The following is a 15,013-nucleotide window of genomic DNA, read 5'->3' on the forward strand; positions in this document are numbered from 1 at the left end:
TCATTCTCTAGTATTTATATGGTAGAGAAAATAAAATGAATCTTGATGTATAATAAACATATGATTATCAGTATTTTTAATGAACAAAAAAATTCTCCTTTTGGTGGGTTAGACTTTATACCAAAGTTTATAATATCAGCATATATATAATACTTTATTAAAGATTTGTTTTTGGTGTCTGAGAGGAAAAAAATTCCCTTTTCAGGGATAATAAAAAGATATTTATTTTCTATCTGAAAGCTTCACAGTTTGAGTCTACCTACCAATTTTTTAACAAACTTACTTGTAAAGTTATGAAAGACTTCCAATTTACAAATGCCATAAAATATTATTTACAAATCTGATAAGATTTCTGTATATGAAGACCCCCTACACACCTTTTTTTGTTTTTTCTTTTTTTAAGAGATTAGGTCTCACAATGTTGCCTAGGCTGGCCACAGACTCCTGCATCCAGGAATCCTTTTGTCTCAGCCTCCCAAGTAGCTGGGACTATGGGTGCCAGCCATACTGTACCAGGCAATGTTACCTTTTTTTTCTGACATAAATTTAGAACCAGAAACCATTATTGCCATTGACTCCTAAGAACAAATCCTTTTGAAACTGGCCCTGCAAACAAGGGTGATAGTGTTTGCTTGCAGGAGACATTTTGGTTTCTTCTGTGCTCTCTTCCCTTACCCCAATGGGGACTGAATCCATGGGCATTCTACCACTGAGCTATATCTTCAGTTCCCCCATCTTTTATATTTTGAGACAGGGTCTCACTAGATTGTCCAGGCTAGCCTCAGACTTGCCATCCTCCTGGCTCAGTCTTCTAAACAGCTGGGATTACAGGCATGTGCCACCATGCCTGGCTCTTCTGTACATTTTAAATTGTGAACTTGTGATAAGACCTTAGTGGTCATTCAAGGATTTGCACCTGATATAATAGGCTCGGATGAACCCACCTCAGAGATGGCACATTTTCTATACCTGGTGAGTAGCGGCTGTTATAAACAATATATTATATAAACAATATTTATAAAAGCCCCAAACTCTCTTGTTAATAACCTGAGAAGTCAATAACAAATGTATTACTTTGTGGTACCCAGATTCCAACAGGAAACATAATAATATATAGCAAAGGCTATATAATATATATACATACATACATATATACATATATTACTATATATAGTAAGAAGTCTTTTTTACATACCACGTTTACTATTTTTACAAATAACCAAGAGGCCAAGTAGGCCCCTTAGAATGTTAAGCATTATATTCGAACTCTTAATTTGATCTTAAATCATGAAGACTACCATGAGACTACCATTGAGACTACCATTGAGACTATTCTACTACTCATTGAGACATTCTTAACAGTACTGAATTCATAAGATACCCATTACATTCTACAGTGTATTGCTGAGTTTTGCATAATTGGCATCCAGAGTGTTATTTTTAATACTTATGCTCTGTTATTCCATCTTGAAGCATAATTGGCATGATTGGCATCCAGAGCATTATTCTTAATAGAATAGCACTGGACATAAATAATGTAGTTAAATCAGGGTGAACCACCTGTTGTGCACACATGCACAAAGTTTTCTAAAATAAAAAACAAAACAAAACAAACTTTTATTTAATCTGAGCACAGTGGTGAATGCCTGTAATCCTAGTGGCTAGGGAGGTTGAGGCAGGATCACAAGTTCAAAGCAAGCCTTAGCAACGTAGTGAGGCCCTAAACAACTAATGGTGACCTTGTCTCAAAAAATAAAAAAGGGATGGAAATATGACTCAGTGTCCCTAGGTTCAGTCCACAATACAAAAAAAAATTTTTTTTTGGATGTATTCTGTTGGTAATACTTAAATCATACAAAATACATGAACTTTTAAACTCTCATAGATATGTGATTTTTAAAGATAAGTAATAATTATACCTGTGTTGAAAAAAATCATCTTTGGTATGGAAGCAAAGTTATTGTAAAAATATTTCCACACATACACAACACTTTTCATTGTCATATATTTTTATCAGGAAGAACTCCGAATTACTTTGAAGTCTCCAGTGGCATAAAAATCAGAGTCACACTTAAAAGGTTCCTTAGAAAGAGTCACATAAATATTCCCATTATCCACTGTCACTCTATGAATCCTTTGCTTTATTCCTTTGGAGCACCACTTGGGTTTTGCCGATGGATCTTTAGGGTTTTTAGACTGGTATAATCCTTCTCCTGTTGCCAAAGTAATTTTGTATTTATGCCAGGGGCAAACTATACATGGTCGTCCATCAAAATCCTAGGGAAAGAAATAACTGATTTAATAGTCTGGACATTTCAAATGTTCATGATAACCTCGGACTTAGTATAGAATATATGCAGAAAAGCTAAGTTAAAGAACAGGTCAGCTTTTATTCCCCCTCTATTTACAAATTATTCAGCATAAAGCATAACCTAACTGGAGAACAGTCATTAAGTCCTTTTTGCAGTTGATTAGAAACCCAGTGTGTTAGAGCTCTATCAGAAGATGACTTGCTCAGGCAAATTATACCAAGACTGCAGCATTGTTATCTGTCAATGTCATCTTCCAGCACTTCTGAAGGAACTTTCAGTAGCTGCTGGAAGAACTGTAAGTTCCAGATATGAATTCAGGAGGAGTTATTAAAAGCAGGAGTGCAAATGTTAATTGAAAAGCAATTTGTGATTCCAACTTTGTAACTGTGTCTTAGTGAGGTTCTTCTCAAACTTGAAGGAGAATGGGAATCATCTGGGTCTTGTTTAAATGCAGTGCTGTTTAAGTTCAGAAAGCTTACAGCATTGGTGCAATATTCTCCATGCCAATATTCTCCAAGATTTCTGGGCTGTGGATCACACTTTGGATAGCAAGGTCTTAAAGCTCTCATTATGAACTGAACTGGGGGAAATTCTGACATTATGATAAGTACGTGCTTACATTTTTCCTCTACACAAAATTTAGAAATACTGATTTTTTTCCCCCACATAGAACCGTCAGCAGACACATTTTCATAATTTAAACATACATATGTCCTTTAACATGAGGACAGGTATAAACCAGGGTGGATATCAAGTTAAATTCTGTTTTGTTTGTATTTTTTTCCTCATGGTACTGAGGATTGAACCGAAGACCTCATGCATGGTAGGCAAGCTCTCTCTCTACCACTGGGCTACATCGCCAGCCACCAGGTGGACATCAAGTGTAGAGACAGTGAAATGCTAAGTTCAGGTTTATATTTTGTGTCAGTTATAGATAGAGAAGTAGAGAGACAGGGATAGAAGAAATAAGGTGATTAGTTTGGAATACAAGGAGGCAAAGGTAATTCCTCCATTATTCTTTAGCTAAGACTTCAAAGTGTAATTTCTTTAAAATTTTTAAGAAATATTATTTTATAAAATATATGTTCATTATAAAAACATACAAAGTATAAAGTAAAAAGAGTATATTCTTTTTAATATAAAAATGAAATATCATTAGAAATACTATTCTAGGACTTGTTTTATCACTCACAAATACACTGTTAACATTCCTCAATACCAGCACATATAGTTCTACCTCATTAATTTAATGGTCATACGGTATTCCACAGCATGACTGTACTACAATTTATTTAATCAGCTTTCTATTGTTAAAATGTTTAGGTTGACCTTGATGTTTTGTTATAATAAACAATGCTAAAATGAACCTTTCCTATAAAGAGACAAACAATGTGCAATTACATTCATAGGATAGATATCTCAGAGTATAATTGTTAGGTCAAAGACATGCATAGTTCATATTATCTGCAAAATGGTTTTCCTTACATTGTAGGGTTGTGAATACCAAAAATATGTGCAATTACATTAAAGGCCCTGAAATATAATTAAATCCAAATATACATTATTTTTGAATAAAGAATGAAATGTGAGAATGTAAATAGGAAACATCTGAGTTTGTTGAGAATAAATTCTACATACCTCTATTTCTCCCAAATGTAAAGGTCCTCCTGAATCTGAAAAGTAATTGAATATTACATGTAGTCATTTAAAATCCTGAAATTTGATAGTTTTATGACTTATAAACACAATTTGTATAAAAAAAATAAAAACAAAATCTTACGATAACAGCGAATATCCATAGCATGATATTCTCCTCTATGGTAGAAAATGACCACTTCTCTGTCATGGACAACAGCTGTCATTCTTTCAGATTTTTTAATGTCATCTTCTCTGCCAACACAGACAGAAGAATATTCCTTATCTTCAGGATCTTGTACAGACCCATCAGGATCCATGCTAGTTGGGGTGGAGGAGGAAAGAAAAAAAATTGCAAATGGTCTATTTGACTACAACTCACAGAGACATTATAATAAGAGTCTGGATTTCTTGACTAATGGGTGCATTTTCCTGTAACTATATGAAAGAAAACACTTAAAAAAATCTTGATTATAGTTAGTCATTACTTGAGTTAGAGACTCCTTATGTCTGCCAAACTTAGAGAGGGCTCCCCCATTCTAAGGCTAGATTTGTATTAGATTAATTTTAATGCTTAAGATGGAAATTTCAGAACTACTAAGGCATGGATTAAAGATTTACGACTTCTTCACTCCCTATTAATTTCAATTGTAAACAACATCTGGTTACAATCTGCATTGTTTCCAGCCTTCTGCTGAAGGTAGTCTGAAGAGTCTTGAGCCCTTTGACTATGAAGGCTCACTTATTTTTGTCTACAGCACATAGCCACCTCTTACAGGCACAACCAGATAACTACTCTAAAATGAGCAGATAGGTATGAATGGAATTCTTTCATTTTCTTACCTTATATAAAAATTGTCATTACTACTTTGGCCTTATTTTGGGCATTCAAAGAGATTCTCCTCAATTAACTTACAGAAGGGAATTTGCAGGTGTCATGTATTTTTTTTTTCTCAGCACAGATATTCAGTCTATTTATTTGAAAGTGATCCAAAAACCCTTTTATATACTTTGAGAATAATATATTCACAGATTATTAATTCCATGTTAGAAGGAAACATCAAGATACATCAGCGTCAGTGGTTAGGCACCTGAATAGATCTGGCATAGAGCAGCTCATTCCACAATGCGGGCAACAGAAAAGGGGTTGCCTATCACATTATGATATAAGACCCTGCAGAACCTGGACCGTTTTCTTGGAACAGACCTACTTCAATTCCTTTATTATGTGACAGAAATTAAAAGTTTATGACAGATGAAAGAAATTAAAGTTTCATATAGCATCTAATCACAACCTACTTTCATCTTTGGAACACTGACAAATTTTTCAGTCTATTTAGGAGGAATGTAAGTTTGGAAACACAAAGCAGGTAAAATTCTCAAGGAGTGGCTATCAATATTAATCTTTATCACAGTAGATTTTTAAAACAAAAAACTTGCAACAGAAGCTCAACTTCTCTTATATAGTTCTCCTTCCTTGTTAGAGATAGTCATTCATGATAAATAGTAGAATGTTAGATATTTATCAGTCATGACAAATATTTTCTGAACATCCACTATGTGATTGGCACTTCAGGAAATAAGACATAAAAGTTTCTGCCCTCCAAGATAAGTAGAAAGTGCCCCAAGATGGTCACTAATAGAACTTAGTAGTATCAGTGACCAAACTAGTTGGAATTGTTTTATTAAACAAAATTATCTAACTCATGAATTTTACTGTTTAAAAGTCTTACTAAACAGTAAAATTCATGAATTTTATTCTGAACCGTAATGACTTTCAAATAAACTTTATGAGTTCTTGCTATCACCTATTATACATGCCTGCATAAGCATAATTTTTTTGTGTATTTGTGTGTGTGCATCTGGGAGCTGAAGAAAGGTAGTTTATTCTTCCTTTCACTATAGTTTTCCAAGAATTTTATATTATCACACAACTAGCTACATTAATATTTTTGATAGATGGTGAGACTGATAATAAGTAAATGCATAAACAACTATACATCATAAAAGCCAAGAAGAAAATAAACTGAGTAATATAAGAAAGTAACAGGAAGGTGATTTTGCTAAGAATAGGCAAGAAATATAACCGAGATAATAAATGGTTGAAACCAAATGCAAATGAGTTGACATGCTAAGAGCTGGTAGAAGAAAATTCCAAACAGAAGGAATGGCAAATACAAAACCCTGAAGAAAAGAAAGGGCATGGTTAATCTGAGGAACAGAAAGGATTCTGGAACATAATGAGCAAGACTGGCATAAAAACACAAGCCAGGTTGTGCAGTGCTGTGTGGGGGCTTTATTCTAAGAGCAATGGGAAGCTACTAAAGGATGTAAAGCATGATCTATTTTTAGACATGATCTATCTTTTTAAAAAAATGCCCTGGATTCTATGGAGAATGAATTATAGCAGAACAAGAATAAAAGCATGGGGATATGGGGGTGGACAGAAATTCAGTAGATAAAGGAGAATGGAAGGAAGGAAGGGGGAATAAGAAAGAGAGTGGAATCAATATATTATAACTTTCCTATGTACATATATGAATACATCACAGTGAATCCCACCATCGTGTACACTCACAAGAATGGAATCCTAATTAGAATAGATATATTCCATACTTGTATAATTATATCAAAATGGATTCTACTGTCATGTGTAACTAAAAAGAAACAATAATTTTAAAAAAGAACTAAAGCATGGAAATCAGAAAGTTACCTTAGTGGACCATGGGAGAGATGGTGGCTTAGACTAGGGTGTTTCCTTTGTGGGGGAGAAAAAAGTAACAACAACAATGACATAATGAATTACACTAAATGCCAGACTCTATTTTAAGACTTCATTGATTTACTTCTTCAATCCCCCAACATATTACTTTTTTGGTGGTGCTGGGGATTGAACCCAGGGACTTGTGCATGCGAGGCCGGCACTGTACCAACCCCCAACATATTACTTAAAAGGTAGTATTTAATTTTACAGTGAGAAAACTGAGGCACAAAGAAGTTGGGCTGATGGAGTGAAGGCACTAAAGAAAAATAAATAGAGATGGTTTCCAAGTTTTAGGTTTATGCAGTGAGGTGAACTGCAGTGCCGGTGACTCTGACTGTGATGGGAAAGACTGAGAAAGAATGGTAATTTTACAGCAAAGGAAAATCAAGCACTTGCTGTTTTTTGTACATACTGAATTTGAGGTGCCTAAGAGACATCTGAGTGGAGATATCTAGGCAGCAGTCAAACATAGGAGACTAAAATTGAGGATGACTAAAGAAAGAGAATCTTAGTAGTTTTGTAGTTACAGAGTTCAATGCAATCACTTAGGGAGCACAGATAGGGGAGAAGAAGGTCTAAGAAAATTCTTAAAGCACTTTAACATTTGAACATTTAGAGGTTAAGTGGATAAGAAGCTAAATAGAGGCAGACCACTAAGTGTGTATAATTTATTGCTAATCAAATTAAATTCCTTCACTGCTTTCTCATCTTTTCTGTATTCTCTTCAAATTGCAAGTAGGTGATAACATGCAGGGGTCAGGGAAAGGCAGTTAAGGAGGTAAAAATCTGCTCTAATGCTGGCTACCTCTGTGTGTTAAACAATAAATGATACATGAAGAAAACATGGGTTTCCTAGGAAATTTACTCCCAAAACTTTGGTTTTCATTAAGAGCTGGGTCTACCCTTTTTTCTTTGTAAATTCACTTAATCCCTATACTACTACTCGCCTAGAAATTAAATACTGGTTAGTATTCAAGTAAGAGCTTACATTTAGAATAGAAACACTATAACTCCTTTTCCCAATATTTCTAAAGTTTATCTTCTATTTCACTCTATAATGTCCTTTTGGCCAAATATAGAAATTAAAAGGTCAGGGAAAAAAAATAACCAAGTTCAAGAAATCTCTCAATAGTATTCATAGGGACAGACTCAGGGTTCTGGTTTGATCCAATCCTTAAATCAAAATGATGATTCAGTTTCAGTTCCATTTTAACAATTTAATCAGTTTTTTAAAGATTGATATGATTTTTTACACCTTTTTATACCCTGTATAACATTTAGCAGCCATTTTTCAAAATTCAAAGTTAGAGACATATTCAGCCTTAAAAAATGGTATATGTGGGCTGGGGTTGTAGCTTAGCGGTGGAACACTTGCCTAGCATGTACAAGGCCCTGGGTTCGATCCTCAGCACCACATAAAAATAAATAAAATATAAAGATATTGTGTCCAACTACAACTAAAAACTAAATATTTTTTTAAAAAATGGTGTATGTGTACATTTCCAATCCCCAAATAACTCTTTGGTCATCTTACAAAACCTCACTAGATGTTCATGATAGATATAAACCTTCTCAAACAAAATGTAACTACAATTCTAAAAGTTGTGACAAGTCTAGGTTTTTATTTAATACTTTCATTTTTAGTTCCATTTTAACAATTTAATCATTTTTTAAAGATTGATATGATTTTTTTATACCTTTATTTTATTTTTATGTGGTGGGGGGGATGAACCCAGTGCCTCACACATGCTAGGTGAGTGCTCTACCTCTAAGCCACAGTCCCAGCTCCAATAATTTAATCATTTAATGGATTCATTTAACCAGAATGGGAAACTACAGAAAGGCCTAGACAACTTGAGAGGAATCCAACCCTGCCTACTACAAGATAAGAAATTACATATGGAAAAGGAAAGGAAGTAAATAAAATGATGTCCCTTGTTATCTGTAGAGACTCAGGTGCTGTTAAACACTAAGATATTTGCTATGAAATGCTCATAGTAAACATAATATACTTGGAGCTGGGGTTGTGGCTCAGTGCTAGAGCACTTGCCAAGCTTGTGTGAGGCACTGGGTTCAATTCTCAGCACCACATATAAATATATGAATACAATAAAGGTCCATCAACGTCTAAAAAACTTTTTAAAAAACATAATATACTTGTCTATAATTTAATGTATTTATCAAAATTATGGACCTCAAATCAACTTTAAATAAATACCGCAATTTTAAGAAGCTCGTCCTTTATAATCAATAGTCTCTTCAAATACAGTAATTTGTCATAACTCACAGAAGTTGGCACAATGTACTTTTTTCTTGATCAACAGGCCATTTAAATTTTATTTAAGTCCAAGGTTAACATTTGACCTATAAACACATATATCCAACTCTTTTAAAGGGGGCACTTGGACCTAGCTTAGAATGGTTCTGAACTATAGATCCAATCCTCTCCCAACAAGAAGTTTATGGAAGTGTCAAGGGGCTGCAGGCTTTTTGCAGAGGATTTTCATGATGGCTTCTCTGTTTATTTAAACCTATACAATGGATTAAAAATTTTACAATGTTAGAAGGAAATGAGCATAAGTCACTTTAAAAGCAAGTTTATAAAACAGAAATTATTACAAGTAAAGTCTCTATGTGAGTGTGTTAGGAGTAAGGTTTAGAAAAAGGGCATAGACCATTGTTTTGAGAGGGGTAGTTCTGAGCCCTGTGGAAGACAGATATCTGATGTCATCATTAACTGGGCTCCAAACTGAGGTGGAGAGAGGAGCAGGGGAGGGAGGGCATTTGGGGAGGGGAGGAGAAGAGAGGGAAGAGAGGTGACCGGAAGGGGGAGGAGGAAAGGGAGAAGAGGAGAGAAAGTGCAAGCATATCAGCATGGAGAGGAAGAGGCATGAGTTTAATTCAATGTATAAAGGAAAATATTACACAAATTAAGTTTAGGAAATTACAGGAGTATCACATATGTATTCTGGAGTTTGCCCTGTTAATCCCTGCTTTAAGTAACCTAGTTGGTCTGGAGGTATATAGCTCAGTGGTTGAGGATATGCTTAGCATGAATAAGACCCTGGGATCAATCCCAACATGGCAAAAATAAAACAAACCTATAATTAATCTAATTATTGAAAAAAGAATAGAAAAATAATACAAACATTATTCTAAAAATTTATCTCACAATAAAAAAATATTGTTCTTTAGAAAAGATAATGAGTACCACAAGCATGATTTTCTATATTACTTATGACCATCAGGAGGCTAGAATATTATCTTTCTAAACAGTCACCTGGTTTTACTTGATTTTGGCAGGTACCCAAAATGTACAAATTGCTAGGTGGTAGTATTTACCTTCAGAGTTGGGCATGCAGCCTTTATTATATTTTGTTACAGAACACACAGAGGGGCAGCTATCACAAGAAAAATGAAAAAAGAGACAAATGAAATGAATGAGGAAAAGAGGCTTAGGAAAAAAAAAGGCAAAGCAATATGAATTTGCAACACATACAACCAACAAAGGATTAAGATGCAGAATATAAACCGGGCACAGTGGCACATGCAATTCAGTGAGACCCTGTCTCTTAATACAAAAAAGGACTGGGGGCTGTGGCTTAGGGATTGAGTGTCCTTGAGTGTTCCCAGTACCAAAAAAAAAAAAAAAAAAAAAAAAAAAAAAAAAAAAAAAAGGATCTAGAATATATAAAAAACTCTTATAGACCAGTAAGAAAATGTCAAACAACCACAGAAAAATGGACAAAAGCATAAACATTTCACAGATAAGGAAATCTGAATGGCCACTAATCACCTGTAAAGATGCTCAAACTCAGGAGGAAAATGCAAAGGAAATGCAAAGCAAAGACACAAATGGGACATTATTTTCCATCCCCCAGAATGGTAAAAATTACACCAAGTATAAGCAAAAATATTGAGCAACCACTAGTGATGACAAAAATTAATGCTCAGTTTGATACTACCCAGTAAAGCTGAACATATACCTAACCCAATAACCCCACTATAAGTATATGCCAGAGAAATGTGCACAGGCACACCAGGCACAAGAACAACTGTAATAGTCAGAGACAAGGAACTCAAAACCCATCAGGAGTAGAAGGAGTAATTTTTATGTTTACTCAATAGAATGCTATAAAGCAGTAAAAATATATTGCTACATCAATTTAGATTTTTTCAAAAACAACTGCAAATGAAAAAAATTCTTAAATATTTCTAGGTAGACTTCCATTTTTATCAAGTGCAAAAGCAAGCAAAACCAAACAATATATTATTCATAAATAAATGCTTATTGGGCAAATTTGTAAAGAAAAGCAAGGGAGATGACAAACAAAATTTCTTAAATGTTTCAAAATATCTAGTCAGTTCTTATATTTGAAATTACTTTTGGGGACTGGGGCTATAGCTCAACGACAAAGCACTTGCCTGGCACATGTGAGGCACTAGGTTCAATCCTTAGCACCACATAAAATAAAATAAAATAAAATAAAGGCATGCTGTCCATCTACAACTACAAAAAGAAAAAAAAAATTAAAGAGAAAATGTTAAAAAAATTACTTTTCAATATTTAAATTGTATCCTACTTTATGTCTATGTTGCAAATGACCTAAAACCCAAGCAAAAAGAAGAAAAAGTTGTACTTTATACCCTCATAGAATGTGCTTACACATAGATCATGAATGAATTATTTAAATTTTGTATAGCTTGTGTCAAAACTTATCACTAGAGGAAGAGTAGATGAAGTGTCCCGCCCACCCTCCCCCCATGGTGGGGGAAAAACAAGTATAGAAATACTAGTATTTAATAATACCAAAATACAAGAGATGTAAACTAACACCAAAAGTTAATTAAGCTTGTCCAAATAAAGTCCTTCCCTAAATTTCAGTTTCTTCAGTCTTTGCAAGGTTTGCCTCCAACCAATAAAAACTGTGGTGAACTTTAAAGGGACTGATAAGAAATGAACAGAGAAGGCTGGGGCTAAATGATAAAGGTTTCAGAGAATTACCATTACAGCCTTGCATTATGCTTAGGAAAGTATTATCTCATCCTTCAAATAATAGTTTCCTTTATGTATCATAAGTGGTAGTCTTTATTTATGATATCTGATGACTATTTATAACTAATACCATATTATTCTTAATTGAATACTGTGAATATCATGGTCCATTCAAACAATAGTGAGTACATGTGTTCACTTTAATTACAGTTACTTTGATGAATTATTCATGTATTCCTACACATTGTCTCTATTTTAGTTTAAGATCTTTTTAAAACTTATTTTTTAGTTTTACATTGACAGACAAAATTGTATTTATTTACTGTGTACAATATGATGTTCTGAAGTATATATTTTCTGTGGAATGACTACATATAGTTAATAAATGCATTACCTCACATAATAATCACTTTGTGGTGCAAACACTTTACATCCATTCCTAGATTTTTTTCAATACAGTATTTTATTAACTATAGTCACCATGTTGTGCAATGAATAAAGAGACAGCAGATTCTTAAATGAATGCACTTACACATAGAATGTGCTTTCACATAGAGAAAATTAGTCAATTTAGACAGTTTGTGGGATAGGTGAAATTTTCCTTCTGAAAAATTTAACTCTTCTATTCCACAACTGTCTTCAAACAACATTTTTTGGTCTGTCCCTAAAATTAAGTTTCTAAAGGTGCTAACTCCATATAAAGTTACAAACTAGTTAAATGGATCCTCAGTCACTATTAGGTTTTATTACAAAATAGATAATACATTCAGATTAAATTTAAAGAAAAAAGGGCCTGGGGATATATATAGCTCATTTGGTAGAGTGCTTGCCTCACATGCACAAGGCCCTGGTTCAATCCCCACCACCAAAAAAAAAGATAAATTTAAAGAAAAATACTTTAACTCCATTAAGTTTCCATAAGACACTGGAGACAAAAGAGACATGAAATTAAAGGTACTTACTTGATATTCCTCTTGAGCAAGGACAAAGATGCTTTTACTAAGTCTGGGGACTTGGCCCATACATTATCAAAATGCTTATCACCAGGGTGACACCCTTGCTTTTAGGTTCAGGCAAGAGAAATGCCTTGGACAGTAGTTTTGTATCTCTTTGGATGACAGAATAACAATAGATTTAAAAAAAAAAAAAAAAACCCAGCTATCCTCCAGTGAGTGCCTACTGCTTGGCCTCTTTTCATATAGTAGGCTCACTGACTCTCACTAAATTGATGATTAACGACCGAAGATATGAGTAAGTACTAATTAGGTAGATCTACATTTCTTATAAAGCATGCAGTCTGCAAGTAAGCCATCCTTTTAGCAATGCAAAGATTTACATCAGTTATGTATATAATGGTTATCTTTATATTGGTGGTATATACATGTATCAGGAAAAAAAGATGGTTCTGATTTTTTTTTCTTTTTAATTTAGAAACGCTAATGTGTAAGAGCTGTAGCCACAAATGTTTAAAATGGAATACAAGCCTAATAAAGTCCTGTAGCTATTCCGTTTTGGAAACGGCCACCATCAGCTGGCATTAGAGCTCCATGATCACAGCTGAGCTCGACTTAAATCCAGGCTTTGCGTGATTTGGGGCGAATTGCTTCATTCTGCTGTGCTGCATAAGAAAGGGGCTGCCACATAGAGCATGGTGAGGGTTAAGTGCTTGAATTCACTTGAAATGATTAGAACAGGGCCTAACCTCAGGAAATGCTTAAACTAAGTTGGTTCCTACCTCTAAGTTCTTTACAGCTCTGCCAGTTTGTCTTGAGTGACTTCAAATTATATTTAACGTTTCAGTAAAGATGATCTGCAGTTATTAAGATCAAGCAGCAGGGCTGGGGCTGTGGCTCAGCAGTGGAGCGCTCGTCCAGCACGTGCGTGGCCCTAGGTTCGATCCTCAGCACAACATAAAAATAAAAGTATTGTGTCCAACTACTTCTAAAAAATAAATATTAAAAAAAGAAAGAAAGAAGTACGAGCAGCGCCTTGGATAGTCTGGTGGTTCAGATGCAATCCCATAGGCAGACTCCAGGAGACAAATATCTGGGAGGGACAGGGCTGCAGAAACCCTAATGCAGTTATTGTTTTAGAGCGCACAAATGCTCAGGAAAATGTTTGAAATCAGTAGGGCCGCAGATCAGGGATGAGGCCCAATTCCCAAGGTGAACAATGTCAGCGGGCCTCTGGTGCCTGGGCAAAAGCCTGCCCTGGAGGTTAACGGTTAACCAATGCTAAACCCCTGGCCAACGCGTTCAGAGCAATAAAGAGCAGATCGCAAGGCACAGCACAACCGCCAGCCGCCGCCGCCGGAAGTCGGACCGCCGCGGGCCGGAAGCAGCTGGCCCCGCGAGCCCCGCCCCGCGCCCGGCCGCCCAGCCGCGCATGGCGAGAAGAGAACTCACCGTTACGTCCTCGCTCCGCCTCGGCGAGACCCACCCGCAGTGTCCTCCGCGGGTTGCGACTGCGCGAGCCAGAGCTCTAGCCCTCGCGTGGCGCCTCCGCCGGGAGGGCGTAGTCGTCCACGTGACCTAAGAGTGCCCGCCCCGGGTATGACGACCCCGCCTGACATCCGCACGGCAAAACTCTGCCAGCACCTCAGAACTAACTGGCAGCCTTAATCATGTGTTTGACAAATGTGATCGGTTTACTTATTTGGTGCTTATGAACTCACTGTATTTATCCAAATTTTAAATGCACCCAGCAATGGCTGTCTTAGGAATTTACCTATACAATATTTATAGAAGTTCTTCACGATGCATATAATCCATGTATAAGGATGTTTATTGCAACGAGAGAATAAGTATAGCTAAGTGATAATCAACCCAAGGAAAGGGTTAAATAAAGCACACTAAGTCCTTAAAGTCCTTAAAGTAATTATTCTCGGATATATCGACTGTTAAAAGGCACAACACAGAATATTATGTGTAGAGTGCACGCCTTAGTGTAAAATTATTTATTGAGATTCAAATATGCTAGTGTGTACACAAACTTTTCTTTAAAAGGCAAAATAAATGTAATGGCTGTTTGCGGGAGAGATGGAGGGTGTAGTTTTCCTATTTTGAATTTTGCATTTTTTTCTCTTTATACTTACCTGAATTGAAATGAAAAGAAAATAAACAAATAATCCTCATATTTGTATTTAGGACTGGAAGCTAGATGACCCCTGTAGATTTTTATTTTAAGTTTCCTGGATTATCTTTGTGCAGTGGTTCTTGCCTATGCCTTATAGTTACCTGTGAGTTTTTAAAGCCATGATACCCAATCTGCCCCAGAGCACTGAAATAAAAATTTAGTGGGGAGGGA

At 35.4% G+C, this 15,013-nt stretch overlaps 1 protein-coding gene across 1 annotated transcript; it reads right to left on the reverse strand.

Moving 5' to 3' along the window:
* Positions 1–48: 48 nt before the first annotated feature.
* RFESD (Rieske Fe-S domain containing) lies at positions 49–14,269 on the reverse strand. Its single transcript, XM_081280493.1, has 4 exons — positions 14,113–14,269; positions 4,093–4,268; positions 3,951–3,985; positions 49–2,277 (listed from the first exon to the last, which is right to left on the reverse strand). The coding sequence occupies exons 2-4, from the start codon at positions 4,265–4,267 to the stop codon at positions 2,014–2,016; spliced, it is 474 nt and encodes a 157-aa protein (XP_081136619.1). The 5' UTR covers position 4,268; positions 14,113–14,269; the 3' UTR covers positions 49–2,013.
* Between the last annotated feature and the right edge of the window lie 744 nt (positions 14,270–15,013).

The sequence above is a fragment of the Spermophilus citellus genome, assembly GCF_964194105.1.
Source record: "Spermophilus citellus genome assembly, chromosome: 1".
In the NCBI taxonomy this organism is placed as follows: domain Eukaryota; kingdom Metazoa; phylum Chordata; class Mammalia; order Rodentia; family Sciuridae; genus Spermophilus; species Spermophilus citellus.